Genomic DNA, 20,383 nt, shown 5'->3' with positions numbered 1-20,383 from the left:
ACGTTACGTGCTGATGAGATCTGTTGTGTTTAGGAATTCTAACTGTTGTTAATTTAAAGGTCGTTAAACGTACTTTCAATTGATACCAATATTAATAAGGTGTAATGTATTCGTTACTGGCGGGACATGTTTTAAACTTACAATTTTCCAAGAGGTGCGATTTTTGTGACGCCGAGTGTATAAATCATTAGAACACCCTAAAATGTTAAATAAAAGTAATTCTTATGTTCCACTAAATAGCAACATTAAAAAATAACGTCATTGATGTAAATAGAACATCAGGGCAACACAGTCTTATCATGTCATTACTGTCAAAACAAATTAGTTTTAAAAGTTCAAAGTAGTGGAGTGGTTGTTGCGAGTGTTTATCAAAAACAATTTCGTTAAAATGAATAAATGGTGGAATTGGGTGCTGGGGTTCGCGTTATTCTGCCTACTATTTGTGGCAATACCTATTTCGTTATCGCGGCAGAAATCTGTGGAAGAACTTAAGCCTATGTTCGATGATTACATTACGAAGTTCAATAAAAGTTATGCGACTCCCGAAGAATATTCGGCGAGATTTCAACATTTTGTAGTAAGTTCTTTTTTTGAATTTGTTGCATAGTTAGTTAATACTTTTTAATTTAGCTTTAGGACCATAGACATTAAAAAACTTTTATGAACTTATCAACTTTTTATTATATTTATTTTTCTTTATCTTGTTTGTTCCTGTATCTATCAGAAAGTGTATAGGTACATTTATCTCAATGCAAAATAAGGACAAGTCAGTATTGATGAACATTTTATAATAATATGATTCATCTCTGAAGTTCCAATAAGTTAGTAACTAACTACCTAATTTGTTGTTATAATAAGAAGTAAGTACCTATTTACCAGTTCTTGTCAGTTCTTTGCCTACATACTCCAAAATATTTATAAAAAAACAAAAGTTGTTATTTTTAATTCTAGACAATCTAGTAATTTGATTTGATTTACTTTTATAAGACACCTACCTACATAAAATTATCTGATTTATTTATTTTTTACTAAAAAAAGTTGGTAGTTGCTCTTTTATTTTTCTGTTTAAGTAACTATAAACTCTTTTGCTATTCACTTATTTTTGTTTTATTTTGTTAGCACAGTACTTTGTAATCATTAATATCAATTTTCAATTTTATTATTAATACTTAAACAACTATTCAACAATACTGATGAAAAACATCTATAGGTATCTATAAAAGTACAAAACATGTTTATAAACTTAGGAATGCAATATTATTTATTCATAAAACTATAAATATAGTATGTTTCATAAAAATATGATGTCTCATGCTTGACAATGATAGTACATAATATAATTACAACAGTTAGCATTCATTACAAAAACATCGAAAGCATAAAATAAGACAGAAACAGGGCTACATTGTTTCTTACGCTTTAGATAAAAAAATAATTAAGATAATTGCAATTTCAATTAAATATTTGTGGCATTTGCTAAATAAAGTATCTTTTATAACATGTTTGCTATAAAAAACGAATAAATTGTATGTAAAAAAAATCCACTGGTATTTATATGTATAGAGCAGGGCTTCCCAATCTTTTTCTGTTTAACCACTTTTTTATACTTGTGACACTAGAGATGTGCTATGTAGCTATGCTACGAAAGATGTAATAGCTAAGCTGTGAAACTATGTGACCGTTTTCACTGAAACTAAGCTATGGAGCTGTGCGAGGAAGATGCACAGCTCGAGGATATTATGATGTAGGGAAGCCATCCATAGCATGCATCTTTCCATATAAAAAACATAGCTTAACAGAGTCCCTTTCCATCAGTGCTATGCTATGTGTACCAATGAATATGATTGGTAGAAGCCAAACGCATCCACAGCAATATAGCATAGCACATCTCTGGTGGAAAAGCACCCTAATTCTTGTTAAGTTTGGGATCACTATTACTATTATGACAAACTGATTTTTTCATTCAGTTATAAAAATACATAGTGACTTTTGGATTATTGAAATCAGTTGCTCCTCTCCTTTGGTATAACTTTAATTCAAACTTTAAGTAGTTATTTATTAGACAGATTTGCAGACTTGTATATTTTTTTTTATTATGTCGATCATTTTTTTTCTGTGGACCACTTGTCGTCCAGGGTCAGTCAGCCAAGTTATTATTTATGCATGGAAAAAAATGAATTGATTCAATTCAGAAATAGTAGTTTTTTATACCCATGGCCAGGAGTACTTAGTAACTAAATAAGTATGTGATCAATCAATATTAATACATTTTGTTTAACAATATATTTCTTCATACTTTTTACAAATTAGATTTACATATCTCTTAATCAAACAAAATATTTATTTTCTAGGCATCAGTACAAGAAATAGAGCTTCTAAACGCAGCATCGAGAGGACCAGACCACTGTAAAGCTAAATATGGACTGACAAAGCTATCAGACATGTCCAAGACTGAATTTAAAGAACAGCATTTGGCTGATGAGAAACTCACGAAGCCACCTAAATCATACGGCAGGAGGCGAGCTCGTGACGGCAGATCCAGGCATCATGATGATGAGGATGATGACAAACCCTGCTCTAACAGCCCTCATGACAATATTTACGTGATCATCAGGAAGAAACGGGCTGCACTGCCATTGCAGGTTGATTGGTAAGTCAGTATTATTATTAAAACATTTTGTAACTAGTTCGCTCTAATTACTTATCGTACGAAAACGAAACGAGAACGCGTTCGGTGCTCTGATTGGTTGGTTCACTCGCACCGGCCAATCACAGTGCCGAACGCGATCTCGTTTCGTTTTCGTTCAACGCAATGTAGACTCTTGCTAAGGGTACTGTTATACCCTTAGCACAGCCCTTAGTACATATTTCCTTTACATTTAAAGTAATCGAAACGAAAGTGCGTTCGGCGCTCTGATTAAACCGACCTAATTAGTTGGTTGGTACTGCCTAAGTTCCTCTAGAAAAAGTAAACTTTCCAGCGGTGAAAGAATTATTACGAAATATTAAAATTTAAATATTTTACTTCTACTACAAATTACTCATGTTATTTAACCTTGATTGCATCGAGTCAATAAACGGTGAATGCATAATCAAATAGTGGGTGAGTAGTAAGTACATGCATCCATGTGAGATAACATGTCGACGCACTCCCTACTCCCACTGTCAGTAGGTAATATTTTTAATGACGTGAAGTTAATTTTGTTAAGCAATTGTTACCTCAGACCTACATTTGTCATCACCCTGTGCTTTTCTTTTTCTCTAATAACTAATCGTTTTTTTCTTCTACTCTAATAATATCTTCTGATTTATTTCGTTGCGGGATCCAACTATCCAAGACAGTAATTCATTTCCCTGGGACGCGTCGGATTTCGGTGTTCCGGTGTTTTCATGTTTGTATCTACTGTAGATCCTGGTTTACAGGAGTTGCAACGATATGGGAGGTTGTGAGTAGTACTAAGTAGTAGATACTGTATTCTAGAAGGTACCTACTAAGTAAATCCTAATCAAACTGGTCTACGTTTATCAAAATTGTCATCTACCGAGGTATATTAGGACATATTTTTTTCTTAACGACTGGTATTAAATATTAGGTAGTCATTAGTTAGGTAGGTACTTTAAATACCTGACTAGATTGAGCGGTAGTGCGGGCTCATAATTTTTTGAGTTTGAAGAATATTTTATTTTATTATCACTATCGGAAAACTAGTTTTTGGATCGATACATTTTTGGTTATAGGTTTTCAAGTTTTGAGCACTTATAGCAGTTTTAATGCCATTAAAAACATCACATATTCTACATTATCAGCCTATAAGTGTCCACTGCTGAGCAAAGGCCTCTTCTTACACGGAGATTTGAGCATTAATCACCATGCTTGCTCAAGACGGATTGGAAATTTTCGAAACAATGTTATTTCATTATAAAATAATCAAAAACATAATTTGTAAAAAAATCCAAGTAGCAACAAGCGGGTTGGGTGGCCAAACGCAGACTTATTAACGTTAAAATAATAATAAAAAAAATACATTTCTTTCACCGTAAAAAGTAAAATTTTGCAGGTAATAGTTATCAATCGGATAATTTATTCAATCTTCATTAACTATAAGAGTCTTTTCTGGCTATCAACAATTTATTTCGTGCTTAATTCATACATTTTTAACCAATTAATAGATTGACTGGGCCATCTCATGAAAACACAAGATATTATATTTCCTACAATACAACTACCTACTTAATACAAGTAATACGATATGCCTTCCCATTACCTAAATATTATGAATGGAAGACCCGCACCAAGGTTGCATTATATCTCATCAATGAATTATTCACTTGACTAATTATATAATTTATAACTTTGCTTTATTTTGACCTGCTTCAAAGATGAAGGTCTTCATTTCTTTTTAAAGAAAACTGGCTTTTAATTACTTTATACGTATTTTAATGACGTTAGACGTTATCAGTTGCTTTAAATCATACATAATTTAAATAATTTCTTTGTCTCAATGTTTAGTTCCTACGTCACTGCGAAATATTAATTATTAATTTATATTAAATTTGATTATAATTCAATTGACGTAAATACGATCTATGAAACTATGATAGCACTATGATTGATTATCTATATTTAGCAGCAAATAAAAAAATAACGTCAGCGGAAATGCATAAAAATATACCACAGATTATTATAATTATTATTATTTTAAAAATCTAATTTTGACAATGGAATTTTTGCGTTCTGCCTTTTACGTCATTTATGAATGACCTCCGTTCCGAACTACCTACTTGCGTAGGTAATAAGCCTTCCTATTCCTACTTATTCATAATTAAGGATTTTATTACTTCTAGATATTTAAATATAACTTTAATTTATGCATTTCTCATACGCCTATATTTAGTACATAGTACCTACTTCATTTTAGTATCAAATTACTTTACTATTAGCTTTAGAATAGCTCCGGAGCTGTGGACAACGTAAAATGCTACCGGGGATCCAGCTCAAAGCAGGAGTAGGAACGGGGTGGTTTTTAGTCGATAAAAGTCTGATACTCCCTCTCGCCTCACTCATGGCGGGAGAAGCTATTTGATGATTATCGCCCCTCAAAAAAAAAAGCCTTAAAATTGCTGTCAAAATCGTTGCCATATAGATGCAACATTGCACGTTTTTTCCTGCATTTTACTATCGTGAAATTCTATCCTTATCTACCAAGCATATTATGTATATCGAGGGCATTGTTGCTAGGTATTATTATGTAAAAAAACATAATAATCAAGTTGATGTTACTAATACTTTTTTGTTTCGACCGTTTTTTGGTCAATCAGTGCGGCAACGAAGGTTACTCCAACGTGTTTGTTTTTAGGAAACCGGTTTCTCAATGTATATTATATTCAATGGTTTTGGTTGGTTACGGAATTTTTGTATAATATGTGGTTCTATGTAGACGAGTTTAGGGCTTTTTGAGTAGGTCAGCGTAATCTTATTGATTGATTGGCCCTGAAATGGGATTGAAGGGTTAATAACTGTCCGATGTCAATGGCCTTTTATTTCTTTTTGGTATTACGCTAAAAAGCTAGTTTTTTTTGTAATTATTTTTTCTAATGATTATTGAGCATTATTTTTGTTCATACTAGCAGTCATCATCTATATTGCATCATCTATTGGCTAAAACTTTTTCACAATTTTTTGTAGAAAAAAACTGCCTAATTTTACAGCTTAAGCTAATTATACAGTTAAAGTGATATATTTGACAAAAAAGTACGTTAATTAGTTTGTCAGGCGACAGCAGAAGGGTCTTATGAAAGAAAAAATGGAAATTTCATCAAGAATATCGGAAAATACCTAAGTATTGTATGTGATTTAAATGCTACCTAGTAACTACCTCGCTCTTTAATAGCTATGCTAAATTAATGGTAGAATCTGATGATAACATCGCACTCTTAAGTAATGGCTTTTTAACTAGTTTCCAAAAATACAAAATAATTGATAAAAGATTATACGATAATTTAAAACATTAGAGCTTAATATTATGCTGAAGTTAAAATGTTAAAATAACAATTTGACATTTTTCTCAGTCAAAAATAAATTAAGTGTTTGGAGTTTTCAGTCATGATTATCAATAAAAATACATAATTTAAATAATTTCGCATAAACGTAAAATAAGATGACGTCACAGCTATGATATATGTCGGCGCAACCACATCAACTATTCAGAGAAAGTAGAATAAGTTTGGTTAATTCACTTGATTGTCCTAAAAATCAGTTTATTAATCATCAGTTGATTATTTTAAGTTTAATACGATGTAAAATTAACGTTATCATTGTAATTTCAATACTTAACCTAAAACTTGTAAGCACGTGCTCGTGCGCCGAGTCCTATAAATACGCCCGCACTGTAGGCAATCGAGGCAGTTGCACTCCGATCGCCGTACAGTACGGACCTCTCTGGGAGTTGAATAAACTAAGTTTACAGTACTCGTGAAGTTTTTCCAAGCCCCAAAATGGGTGACCATCGTGAGAACAACAACTGTGACGTCAGCAATGATGACGTCACACTTTTTCAAAACACCACGTAGATTTCTCCTTCGTCATCAGAAGTGGGATTGCAAGAAGCCCTTACCCCAGCCGCTTCATCATCAGCTCTTCCACCTGATCAACTGGAACGAATCAACAGCCGCAAGTACATCAAAACCACGACCTGGAGAGTGAAAATAACCCACCAGAATAAACAGATAAGTATTGCATAGTTAATTACTCTTTTCAAATTTCAAAAATTCCAAATTAAACTCCGAGAACTCTACGAGACCCTCCGAGAAATCTACGAGACCCTCCGAGAAATCTACGAGACCCTCCGAGAACTCTACGAGACTAACAACTAATTTATAATGAACAGAAATCCTTCTCAGAGAAAATACTTTCTTTGCCTACAGGTAATCACATCACAACATAACAAAACCAACGAGAATCACCGAGAACCTACGAGAATCACCGAGAACCTACAAGAATCACCGAGAACCTACGAGAATCACCAAGAATCTACAAGAATCACCGAGAACCTACGAGAATCAACAAAAAAATCAACGAGGCTGGTGCAGAGCGCGCACCGCCTGTCAGTATGGCCGTGTCGGCGCAACCACATCAACTATTCAGAGAAAGTAGAATAAGTTTGGTTAATTCACTTGATTGTCCTAAAAATCAGTTTATTAATCATCAGTTGATTATTTTAAGTTTAATACGATGTAAAATTAACGTTATCATTGTAATTTCAATACTTAACCTAAAACTTGTAAGCACGTGCTCGTGCGCCGAGTCCTATAAATACGCCCGCACTGTAGGCAATCGAGGCAGTTGCACTCCGATCGCCGTACAGTACGGACCTCTCTGGGAGTTGAATAAACTAAGTTTACAGTACTCGTGAAGTTTTTCCAAGCCCCAAAATGGGTGACCATCGTGAGAACAACAACTGTGACGTCAGCAATGATGACGTCACACTTTTTCAAAACACCACGTAGATTTCTCCTTCGTCATATATAATTATACGTCATACAGAATCCTTGGGGTGCTTTTCCACCAGAGATGTGCTATGTATACAAATTCAATACTTTAATAAATTAATATTAAGTATAGGGCTTTTTCTAAGGTTGCTTTTCCACCAAAAATGTACTATGTTACGTTGCTGTGGATGCGATTGGCTTCCACCAATAATATTCATTGGTACACATAGCTTAGCACTGGTGGAAACGGACTCAGCTAAGCTATGTTTTACATGGAAAGATGCGTGCTAAGGATGTGTGCTATGATAGCTTCCCTGCTATCGGTACATCTTTTATACTTACTTTGCGGCTGTGCTACTAGCTAGTAGCTGTGTTACGAAGTAGTTGTAGCTGTGTTACGAAGTAGCACAGCCGCAAAGTAGCTGCATGCGGCTTTGGTGGAAAAGCAACCTTAGAAAAGTCCCTATATTTTTTGCATTTCAATAAAAGTATTGAATTTGTATATGTACTTAATTGTAAAATACCGTATTTTAAGTTTCGTTGGAATGTGGATAGGTAAGACTTTAGGTTTTTATAGGTAGTAACTATATTTAACAGTGGCCATACATATATTACTATTATTTTTAGCTATCAACCAGGTATACTTAGCTATGACATTTAAAAAAAATCTCGTTTTATTAACCTGTCGCATATTAACTATTTCGATTTATTTTCATACTTTACTTGAACGCACATTGCCTGTGCGCGTGAGTTTGGAATCTAATTAATAGGTATAATTAGTCTAAACGCGTGCGCTGATTTAAATATTCATGTTTATTTTTTTGTATGAAATGTTAGTCATGTTTTTTGTTTGTTTACTTTTTTGTTTCATATTTTGTTTATAAATAGTTTGGTGATAGTGACAGCCGTGTTGAATAGGTATATTTGTCACCACGGCCACTGCAGGGGTAGTGGCACGGAAAGAGTAGGGCTCTTTTCGTGAATCCCGAAAGAGCTATATTTCACTGAAACTAAACACCAGCGTCCCACACCATACTGCGACCAGGAAAAGGTTGGGAACTTCTGGACAAAGGGATATTTGCCAAAGACCAATCTTAAACTCTCACCCCCTATTACACCCCTATTACATGGGATTTATAACACAAATGGTGAAAAGTAGGTTTTTTTACATTTAATGGGTCGACGTTTGGCCACTATCTTACCTGATGGTAAGTGATGATGCGGCCTACGGTGGAGCACGTCTGCCCATAAGCAACCTATTCAGGTGTACATTGTATAGCGTCATTACGTGTCCTAATGTGCTCCTCTACCTACCCCTTCGGAGATAAAAGGTGTGACGTTGACCAATCTTAAACTGCGATCTCCCACCCGCTAGTTTAGCGTGGAAGTTGTCAAACCCTCATAAAATGAAGAAGGCCTACACGGGCATAGTGTTGTTTCATGCATGCAACAAATCCTTAAGCAGTTAAAGGCAAAACAAATAAGAAAACACATAAACATCCATAACATAACTCCATTTAATCCTCGAAAGAGTAGACAATAGACATAAGTGCACATGTGTACTTGATGTACTTGGAGTACAATGTAATATTCACTATTTCACCATCACTAGTAACCTATGTTATGTAATATATCAGGCACATTTCCAGACTATGTGCATTGACTGAGAAATATTTGGAAAACCGAAATGACCCAGTAACACTTTACCCGACCCATATATCGAATTCGGGACACCTTGCTCGGTATATTTCATTCATATTGCACTCGATCAACGAGGCAGTTAACGACAAAGAAGAAAAATATTATTTTTCTAGTTCCCCCAGTAACTAAGCATGATCAAATCTTTCGCCTACTCATTATGAGAACCAGTTTTTGTCAAAATAGTCGACACTCGACAGATCTACATATACCATGCTTCAACTAAATTGAATAATGTTATGTAATATAATGATAAATTGAGTCATCATCATCATCATCATCAATTTTTATTTTTTTTAAACGTTGCCCCACCTTAGGATTTTCTCCTGTGTCGTGGGTGCGTTTACAAACATACAAGTTCACATGCACATGACACCCAGACTCGAAACAACAATTTGTGGATCACACAAAGAGTTGCTCTGTGCGGGAATCGAACCCGCTACACGTTGCGCGGCAACCAGTTGCCCAGCCGTGCAGTCAAACTAACAACAGCCTGCAACCATCCCATTGCAATCTGATTGATCCGAGCTAGTAGCACAGGTAGTATGGTTGTTTGTGCCTGCAGTACCTACTAAACATCGGCTTAGGCCGCACAAGCACCCATTACTGGCTGTCCCGGCAGCCCGAACAGTCGCGCATACAAATTCTTCACTCGTTCGTGCATTGATGATGATCAATGCTCTCCTGACGTCTGCACTAGTGTGATTTGTTCGCAGCGAGATGGAAGGATGTATGTCGTGATTTCGTGAATGTTTAAGATAGGGTGGCTGATGAATTAGTTTTGAGTAATTAAAATAATTGTATTTTTTTGTTATCAATATTGGCTTAAGCTGTAAAATTATGCACGTTTTTCTACAAAATAAAAAAAAAATCATTGCTTGGAAATCGTCTCTTCTGACACGGAGAAGAATTGAGCATTAACCGGTATATGAGACATAATAACACACATTGTGTCTTGTGTAGATCTGCGTTCTCGGTATACTACGGGTTAATCACCTGGCGCTTGCACGAGGCCAACACCGAATTCAAACTTAAATACATTGGAAAGATAGATATTATGACAAACTACTTTGAATTCGTCTACTAGAAAGTCAAAATCAATTTATGTATGAACGTAGGACTCAAAATAATTCATGAAAAGTGCGTGTTATACTTACATTTAGCTACTAGCTGCTTCCGCGCTGTTTCACCCGCTTTGCTCAGCTCTTATTTATTGTAGCGTGATGTTTTATAGCCTATAGTCTTCCTCGATGCATCCGATACAAAAAGAATCATTAAAATTGGGCCAGTAGTGTCGGAGATTAGTGCGTTCAAACAAACAAATAAACAACTCTTTAGCTTTACATATTAGCATATTTTTTCTTTAATATTTTTTGTCCAGCACATCAATTTTAGTTAGCTTATGGGCTAGATACTGAAAGACCTAAAAAAATCTAGATCAATCTAGGTTGGATGGAATTAATGCAGTGAGTGCTCTTTATCTCGCAGGTTCCATCAATTTAATATTTATTTTAAATTTCTAATTACAATCATTAACAAAATGGAAACCATTAAATATAAGATGTTTTTATTTTATTTATTTACAATTTATGCATTTCTAGTTTCTCAACAACCCAGGTGTGATTCTTTTGTATGTAAATTGTATTTTAATTGGTATTGTAGATACCTACTTCTAAATGGCTAAATCGATATTGATTACATTGTTGTATACAGCGGCGGCCTTACCCATTGCGAGGCTCCGGGCGGCAGGTCTTTGCGAGGCCCTTTGTCCTTCGTAAAAAGTATGTAATGCGAAAGTAGGTCTGGTTGTTTGGTTTAGGTACCTACTTGTTATGTTTGACGAGAAATACTAAAGTTATACAAATAAATAAAAGGAGATGGCTCAATGACTGACCCAGGCATAATAACAATTTCACGCTAACCCGTATCATTTAAATATTCACTTATGAATTATTTTGTGTTTAACTAATTCTTATAACTTGGTGAACAAAAAATAAGTTTCATAATTGATTTTTGTCTGTTGACATGACAACACGGAAGTAGGTACTGCAAGCTATTATTAGGACATTAGTTTCCCCGAAAATCAAAACGAAATAATTAAACGAACATTAATTTTTAATAACGGTAATATAATGACTTTTTTCTGAAACCAAATAATTGTAAATGTTTTGATCGACACAAAATATATATTTTGTATAAGATTGCACAATCTTACTATATATTTTGTGTCTGTCCTTGGTTACTTTGTGTTCATTATCTAGTATAAGCAGAATTGTTTACCTATCTACCTCATATATAAATAACTTTCGGCTCAGGTACATCAAAACGCCTTGGTAAAAGTTCACAGCAATGTTACAGTTTGAAGTTTTTGTAACGTTGTTTGACGTAGGAGCGCTACTTTATTTTCAGGATTGCGCAGATATGCCAAGTTTCTGGACCTTCTTAATTACAAAATATCAATTTTTAATTATGCGGCTTTATTTATTGCTAGCTACCATATTTATACAATATTTATTTGTACGGGTTACGACGTCCATACTTTGGTTTAGCCATGACCTTTGAGTTTTTAAAGATTTTACTTTGAAACATTTGCAAAATTAACAAATACAGAGATGATACATTTTAAAATTGATGTTTGCGACTTTTCCTAAGACTAAAATTTTTAATCAAAACAGAATAATCTAACAAATGAGTTACGTCATTTTCGATGGAAAGAATAGCAAGGGCTGAAAGCCGATCTTGTGTCATCGAATTCCTCAAATATGTTTTAATGATTTTAAGCCTCGAAAAACTCCTTTCAGCAGACGCAACTGTAACAGGTGTGGTGGCAATAATTCTCAGGACTATTTCGATAGTGGGGTAAACTTCGGTTAATTTTTTTCTATTATGTATTTCAGCACCGAGATAATATAGTCCGGTTAAGTAGTCAACAGCCTTAGCGTGCTGAACTACGAGTGGTCCTATCAAAAAAAAAAAAAAACCGAGATAATGTCGTCGTTTCCTTCATACACACGAATGAACATATTCAGTTCTTCGTACAATTCATGTCCATCAATATCACATGATTCTCCTACTGTCATAGATATTTGCAAGTCGCTGCATCGTTTCAAAAGTTCACTATCACTAATTTCCTTTAATCTTTTTGTATTATACATGAAACATGAAATATGCTCTCATGGTGTTTAAGTGCCTCAAACCTAGGATGACGGCTTGCCCGCACGTTGTCGACAATAACATAAAAATAGTTTATTTTGAAAATCTCTTCCGCATTAAATTCATGAACTGTAATTTTGCAACAAATGCGTTGGAAGTACACTGCCAAGAAATTATTGTAAAATTAAAGCTGTTTTAGTAATTTTAATGGAATTAGTTAAGTAACTAACTTTATTTTAATTTACCGCTATGTTATAACCTGAATAAGTAATTAAGGATCAAAACAAAAAGTTTTAAAAAATCTATATTTTTTTAAATTTGCTTGGGTTGTGTAGCGCGAGGCCCTTGCAAGAGCGAGGCCCCGGGCGATTGCCCTGTTCGCCACCCCTAAGGCCGCCTCTGGTTGTATATTTATAGATTTGCACCGGATCTTAAGTCGATCGATAAGTACACTCAAAAGATCTGGTTCGTTCTCTAGATCGCAAAATGTTGGTACTATTGCCTATTACTAAAACCTTTACAACTTAAAAATACCTTAAAAGAAATTAAAGAGCATACTCCTTTAAGGCCGGCAACATACTTGTGACTTCTCTGGTGTTGCGGGTATCCATGGGTGGCGCTGTTCGCTTACCATCAGGTGACACGTTTGCTCGTTTGCCATCTATTCCATAAAAAAAATCTATAACTATAATAACTAATAACTTAAAGCGTCGCAAAAATAATCGCATCTGAGTCGTGAGGTAGGAGGCACCCGAAAATGACTGGGACTGGCAGTGTTGCCAACAAGACTAACATGAAATTTGCTAATAGGCTGTTGAAAACTTGCCAAAATTATGGCAAGGCTTTATAATTTAAAGCTAAAAATTATGCTAATAATTTTCGATGTCAAATAAAACGTCATTTAACTTCAAATATTATTTAATCAACATTGTTATCAAATATATGTTAGGTTTTAATCGTGTAAATTATCAAATAAAATATTTATATCCTGGTCTTCATTCACAGCCGTTGTGCATGTAGACGTGGAAGCCTCATTGCCAAGACTATATATTTCTTTGGTGCCTATAGAGCGCAGTACGTCATCCGGAACTGTGTACGAATAGCAACATTTCCCTGCCCTCTTTAGGCCGAATCTAATGTATAAAATGGCATTTAAAGTTTTTACCGACAAACGGTTGCGAAGCTTAGTTTTGACTATATTCATTTGACTAAAAACACGTTCAATTTCCGCGTTGGAATGTGGCAGTGATAATAATGATATTGCCAACTGTGATAAATCTGCAAAGGGCAGTGTTGCCACCTTAGGTCTCATGAAATGTCGACGATATTTACATCGCAAGGTATCAAGACAGTGGTTTGTTTCATGGTTTAACTTTTATTAAATAATTAATTGATATGCTAAAAAATATGCTATATGCTAAATAACAAAAGAAAAAGCTAAACGATATAAAATTATGCTAAATATAGCATAAAATATGCTAAATTGGCAACACTGGGGACTGGACTAATTATTATCTACTTGATATATTTCTTCTACACTGCAAGACAATTCAATTTTATGATAAAGACTACTAGACTCAGTTAACGACTTTTTGCATAGATGCCTCGTTGCATAGGTGCATCGGCATTACATCTATGCAACTGTGGCGACACTGACAAGTGACAGATGACAGATGACAGAAGTCGCACATAGACTATCGACGAGCAAATCAATGGATGACGTCACAAATATCCTGCATCGCACATACGAAGTTTACATGCGAATTAACACGGATAGAAAATCCCAACGAACAACAGTTGGGCAGAAAGCCCGCCAGGCACGATCACCTCGCCTGGTTGGAGAATCCTCCTTTTCTTAGGTGACTTTACTCTCTGTTCCCTAAAGTGGTGACCCCGACGTGATTGAAACCAACCTTCACGGAGCAGATCAGCACCGTCATCCTTATCGCCATCTCCCTCACCCATCACTTCTCCGCTGAGCGGTAATCAAGTCGCAGCCAACCAGCATCCTCGGCCTCATCAGGGACCACCACACGCTACATCGAAGATATGCAGCCTGGTTCTTCCCTACGGCCTCATCAGCGTCTAGGCACAGCACTCTGCACACGGTCTGAGGACATCTTCCTCCCGTCAACGCAGACGCCAGCCACTACGCACCTACCCTCGCAGCATCTATTCCCCGACTCACCGTGGGACACTGCGAGCTTCACTACTCCGACTCTGGAGTATCACCCTGCACCGCTCACCCGACTCACTGGGCATTCAGCGGCACAGTTCCGACTCACTGGAACTAGGGACATTCAACACTGGCTCTGGCATCGCTCATCTCAAGCATCGACAGCCGTCTCAACAGGATCGACCTCTGGTCTTGGGGGGGAGTGATGTGGCGACACTGACAAGTGACAGATGACAGATGACAGAAGTCGCACATAGACTATCGACGAGCAAATCAATGGATGACGTCACAAATATCCTGCATCGCACATAGGAAGTTTACATGCGAATTAACACGGATAGAAAATCCCAACGAACAACAGTTGGGCAGCAAGCCCGCCAGGCACGATCACCTCGCCTGGTTGGAGGATCCTCCTTTTCTTAGGGGACTTTACTCTCTGTTCCCTAAACAACTATTGACAAGGAACATTTTATCCTTCTAACTAAACTGATGACCATATTTTCGTTTTCCAGGAGAACCAAAGGCGTGATAGGTCCTGTGCAGGACCAGGGTCTGTGCGGAGCGTGCTGGGCGTTCAGCACGGTCGGCACCATCGAAGCCATGAATGCCATCAAAACTGGCAAGCTCGACAAACTCAGTGTGCAAGTATGTTTTTATTAAAAAACTATTTTGTTTTGAAATATTTTCTCGAACTCGGACTTCCATTAATAATTTTTAATAAACTACGTTTTTGAAAGCTGTAAACAGAGAGGGGTGGAAGGACTGTTGGGAAGGCCTTTGCCCTGCAGTGGGACGATCATGGCTGAAATCTAAATCTACGTTTAATAAAAACGATGTTGACCTCCTCTTTTTTAACTCGGTTAATAGTTAATGTACCAAAACCTGCTCACTTTTCTGAACACCGCATCAAAAACGGTTCAGCCAATTGAGAGATAATCGCAGACAAACACATATATACAGTTCAATCTGAGAACTTCCTTCTTTTTCGTAAAGTCAGTTAATCAACATACATACATATCGTTACGCCTTTAAACCCCGAAAGGGTAGACAGAGAGAGGTGCACATTGTGGCAAGTAATGCCGCTATACAATGTACACCCACTTTTCACCATTTATGTTGTCAGTTAATAAAATTAAACCAAAAGACTGGTCCAATTTCCAAATCAGTCAGGAAGCCATTAATTTATTATCTTGATAGCTGTTAGCCCATAAATCGACATCAAATGTCATCTTAAATCATTTTATTGTATTTATTTAGAGCAGTTATTTAGTTGCAGCCGCGAGGTCCGATTTAATTTTTTAGGAGGCACTTTTTTATTTTTTTATTCTACATACAATTATAATAGATGAGTCCCATGTAATTGGGGGTAGCCTATAGATAGCTATAGCCTATAGCTACCTTATAGGCTACCCCCAATTACATGCACCAGGCACCAAACTCTTAGACCAATGAAGACCTAATATAAGCTTTGTTCTGGATTCTTATTGATTATAAAATTTGGGTCAACGTTACTCCCGCGGGCTATAATAACTGTGACCCAAACTTTTAGATCAATGAAAATCTAAAATACGTTTTAGATTCCTATTGGTTATATATTTTGGGTCATAGCAACCCGAATTTACCGGTAGAGTTAATGTTTTAAAACTGTAAAATAGGAATAAGTTGATACCTGCAATGATAGTAATCGAATCCCGAAACCTGTCGAAACAAGGCAATCGAACAAAATACAGTATGTTAACTAACCGAGAGCGTTCCTTTAAACTCGTTAATCTATATTATTATAGAATAAAATAAAAATATCAGCATCGAAAAATAAGCAATAAATTGCAATGTTGCCTTCCTTCTATTTAAAATGTTTGGTGAATATTTAATATTTAAAAAAAAAATTGTTTTGTTTTTGAATGGTAATATTTTTTTTAGCATGTATGGATGCTATACTATTGCGGGTTAACAGGAACGCCCTCTGTTAGTTAACATACTGTATATTTTTTAACACATTATTTCATGTTTTTTTTTAAATACATTACAGGAGGTAATAGACTGCGCAGGTTTGGGTAACCTCGGGTGCGCGGGCGGCGATATCTGCCTGCTCCTCGATTGGCTGGTGATGACCGACGCCGTGGTGGAGAAGGAGGCAGAGTATCCACTCCGTCTCACTGACGGAGCTTGCAAAGCCAATAAAAATACCACAGGAGTCAAAGTCAAGACTTTTACGTGTGATGAGTGAGTTTGGACTTTATTACTTAAGGTGTAGAGGTTTGTTTAGAATTCACATTGATACTTGCAAGCTTATTAAGTTGCTTATTTTAGTTGGTAGCAATTTTTTTAAATTTAATTCTAGTTGTTCGACTTGAAATGTAACACTTCACATTTGTGACTTTTTTAGTATCAAATTTGAAGTAAATTCACCAAAACTGTTTCTAATTTTGCTGCTGATTAGGTTACTTTTGTGACTAGTAAACTGATTAAAAGTTGCCTTCCTCTGCCATAAAGCAATATTTTACTTTTAATAAGAATTTAAATAAACTAAACTTGGAAAACGGCCTTAATTTTCACTAAAATGTTTCCAGTTTCGTGGGTGCGGAAGACCAGATCCTGAGCGCGCTGGCGACGCACGGGCCGGTGACGGTGGCTGTGAACGCGCTCACCTGGCAACACTACCTCGGCGGCATCATACAGTTCCATTGCGGGTATGTTCCACAATAATACATTGATATTGGTACCTCTATACAATCTTGTATAAAAATACAAAATAGTGACCTACATACCCAGGTTACCCTAAAATTAAGAGAGTAAAAGCCATGCTGCGGTATGAATGAGCCGGCTCGACCATCATGGCCTCACAGAGAACCGGCGTGAAACTACGCCACGTAAGAGAGGTTACCGGAGGCCTGATCCCCTATCCCCAAATCCCCCAATCCCCCAATTTTCATATCACTAACATCAAAAAGCCATAACGTAGTTGTAACTCCTCTAGTATTGCGTGTGTCCATGAGCGGTGTCGATTGCTTACCATCAGGTGATTTGTCAGCTCGTTTACCACCTTATACCATAAAAAATCTTGACAACGACAATAATTTTGACACTTTATTAAATAATCAAATTTTTAATTCCAGCGGTTCACCAGCGGAACTCAACCACGCAGTAGAATTGGTTGGCTACGATCTATCTGGTGACGTCCCCTACTACATAGCCAAAAACTCGTGGGGCAAAGATTTTGGCAACGCCGGGTATTTGAACCTGGCTATAGGCTCCAATATCTGTGGACTGGCGAACGAAGTGGCTACCGTTGACGTGAAGTAAACAGTGAGATGTTTTTGAGACATTTTTTCAGTTACATAGTAGTTAAGTTAATTATTATATTATCGGTTTACTCACGTAACTGTTTGACGAGGAACTAAACCATGTTATTTTTGAGGGGAGAAAGTCATCCAATGACTTCTCTCGCCTTGAGCGAGGCGAGAGGGAGTGTCAGACTCTTACTGACTAAAAACCATCCCGTTCCTACTCTTGCTTTTTGAGCCGGAGCTCCGGTAATCCGCTAGGTAGTCCGCAGCTCCGGATCGGCATCAGCTCTACTGGGCCCCATCTGTGGTGGTCTGATAGCACTTGATGCTTGATCGGATGATTCTGGTTCTGGTCAGCCAGCGAGCTACCATTGCTCGCCGTCAGCAGTTTTAAACCATGCTAGATGCTTATATTCATGAGCAGCATTCAGCAACAATCACCGTGTCGAGTTCCTCGTCAAACAGTTACGTGAGTAAACCGATAACATAATAATTAATTTAGTAGTTAAGTTAGGCAAATGTTGTGTATAAAGTTTTGTTTTAGTGTTAAATGTGGCCTTTTAAGTAGGTTATTAGATATATAGATACCTATGCCTTGCCATTATTGAATATAAGCTATTTTTAACTATTTTTGTATTATAACTATCGTGAGAAATTAAATTAATTATGTTGTATGATATTTTCGGGTGCTCACCGTTTCATTTAGGCCCTGTCTTGACTTGAAAGTAATCGAGTTACCTCGTGAGATAGTTACGTAAGTAAACTGTATGTATAACATAATTAATTTAATGTTTAAGTATGGTGCAAATGCGCTCATACAGAGTAACAAATATTTTTAGTTTTTATTTGTTTTTAAGTGTAGATAATTATTAGTTGAATTTGTGTAAGTAGTTTTTAATGATGTTAATTCGAATTTAAGTATCTACTCGATTTGATGGTGAATGTAATAGCAATAAATAAAATACCGTGACTCCGTTCCAGAGAGGTATTTTGGTATATTTCCTCTCAAGCAGCTATTTTACGATCAGTAGTTTTGTTTTTACTTTGTCTATTAGTCAGTTACTTAGGAAGAGAAGAGTTTTATAATATTATACTAGCTTTTGCCTCTGCTCAACACGTGTTGATTATGGATAGATAGATTTCTGGAATCGCACTTGACCGAATTCTATAGGAAAGTAAGTTTCCCAAAACTTTAGAATCGTTGCAGTAACAGCCTAATTTCAGAACTTATTGAAATACAAAACAGAACAAACAAACATTTCCTAGATTAATTGATAACTATTGCTGTTATATTTGCCTCATTTATAAATAAAAGTAATACATAATTAGTATTAAGTTTTGATACATATATTTTTACATGATATGAGCCATTTAACACAGGGTATATAACAGGGCATTCTATGTCAATTTTAGTACTACTATGTAGTGTTCATATTTCCTTTTAATTAGCTTAAATACAATAAAAATACTCAATACTCCATTAGATCATGTAAACTGAATTTAAATTGTGAAACTAGTGGTATGGAAGTGGTTTCCTTTACGTTAAATGAAAACGAAACGAGACCGCGTTCGGCACTCTGATTAGTTGGTTCATTTGCGCCAACCTATCAGTAGGTATAGGCCCCTGTCCTACCTTGAAATTTGTCGAGTAACTTTATCGTCATGAATAAGCCAGACATTTCTTTACCTGCATACTAAATAATTAGATTAACTATACATAATTTAAAAATATTGAACAATTTTAGTGTGTGCGTAAAGTGCCTTTAGTAAGTGCCATAAACGGTAATAAATAATTATTAATATTATGTTTACATAACAAAAACCTTATATGGATTTACCAGGTAGTAATATTAAAGGTAAACCTTAAATTACGTATTTTTTTAATTATACTTCTAGTAGTTCTACTATAAGTAAGGCCATTTTTTAAATATCTATTTTAAGTGATAGTTAGACATTTTAACTGTTGTTTTTGATTTTATTTTGTTTATATTATTTTATTGCAGTTATTTTTTTTTCGAATACATTTTTGTTAAACGCCTAAGTACAAATGAATAAATAAAGTTATAAAATTTTCAACATTAATGTGATATATATTTATAACATAATATCCATTTTTACCTACTTCAAAAATGGAAGAGGTACTATGTTCGGATGTTTGTATTTATCGTTTTTTTTATTTTTTTAGAATTAAGAATGTTAAGATTTTAAAATAATACTGGAATATTCTCGAATACTAAACTTTAAAGGAGTTTATGTGTAGTCTAAAAAGGACTTTAAACTTAGCGGAACAAGAAATACTTTTAATTGTCTCAAATTGTTAAATATATGTTTTAAACGTTGGTACTTTGAAATACTCATTACATTAAAAAATAAAAGGTGTTGGGTTAATTGGTGTGTTTCTTTTGTGTCAAGATTTTGTTCTAAATAATTCATGTCCATTATGAATACTCATTTATCTTTACAATTGCAAAATGCAAAGGTGTTGACGAATTAGGTATTATAGACGTCTTACCTTAGGTTAAAGCCGCACTACGGTTACTTCCCACACGCGATTGAGGGTGTTATTCCATCAGAGATTTGC

The 20,383-nt window shown here is 35.6% G+C and overlaps 1 protein-coding gene across 1 annotated transcript; it reads left to right on the top strand.

Moving 5' to 3' along the window:
* Positions 1-317: 317 nt before the first annotated feature.
* On the top strand, positions 318-20,190 carry LOC118271291 (cathepsin O). The gene is made up of 6 exons (XM_050695942.1): positions 318-577; positions 2,352-2,650; positions 15,028-15,160; positions 16,545-16,738; positions 17,086-17,205; positions 17,632-20,190. Exons 1-6 carry the CDS (start codon positions 389-391, stop codon positions 17,816-17,818), a joined length of 1,122 nt encoding a protein of 373 aa, XP_050551899.1. The 5' UTR covers positions 318-388; the 3' UTR covers positions 17,819-20,190.
* Positions 20,191-20,383: the final 193 nt, after the last annotated feature.

Source organism: Spodoptera frugiperda, chromosome 9, assembly GCF_023101765.2.
Source record: "Spodoptera frugiperda isolate SF20-4 chromosome 9, AGI-APGP_CSIRO_Sfru_2.0, whole genome shotgun sequence".
In the NCBI taxonomy this organism is placed as follows: domain Eukaryota; kingdom Metazoa; phylum Arthropoda; class Insecta; order Lepidoptera; family Noctuidae; genus Spodoptera; species Spodoptera frugiperda.
The sequence above is the reverse complement of the archived record's forward strand: the minus strand, read 5'-3'. Positions and strand labels throughout refer to the sequence as shown.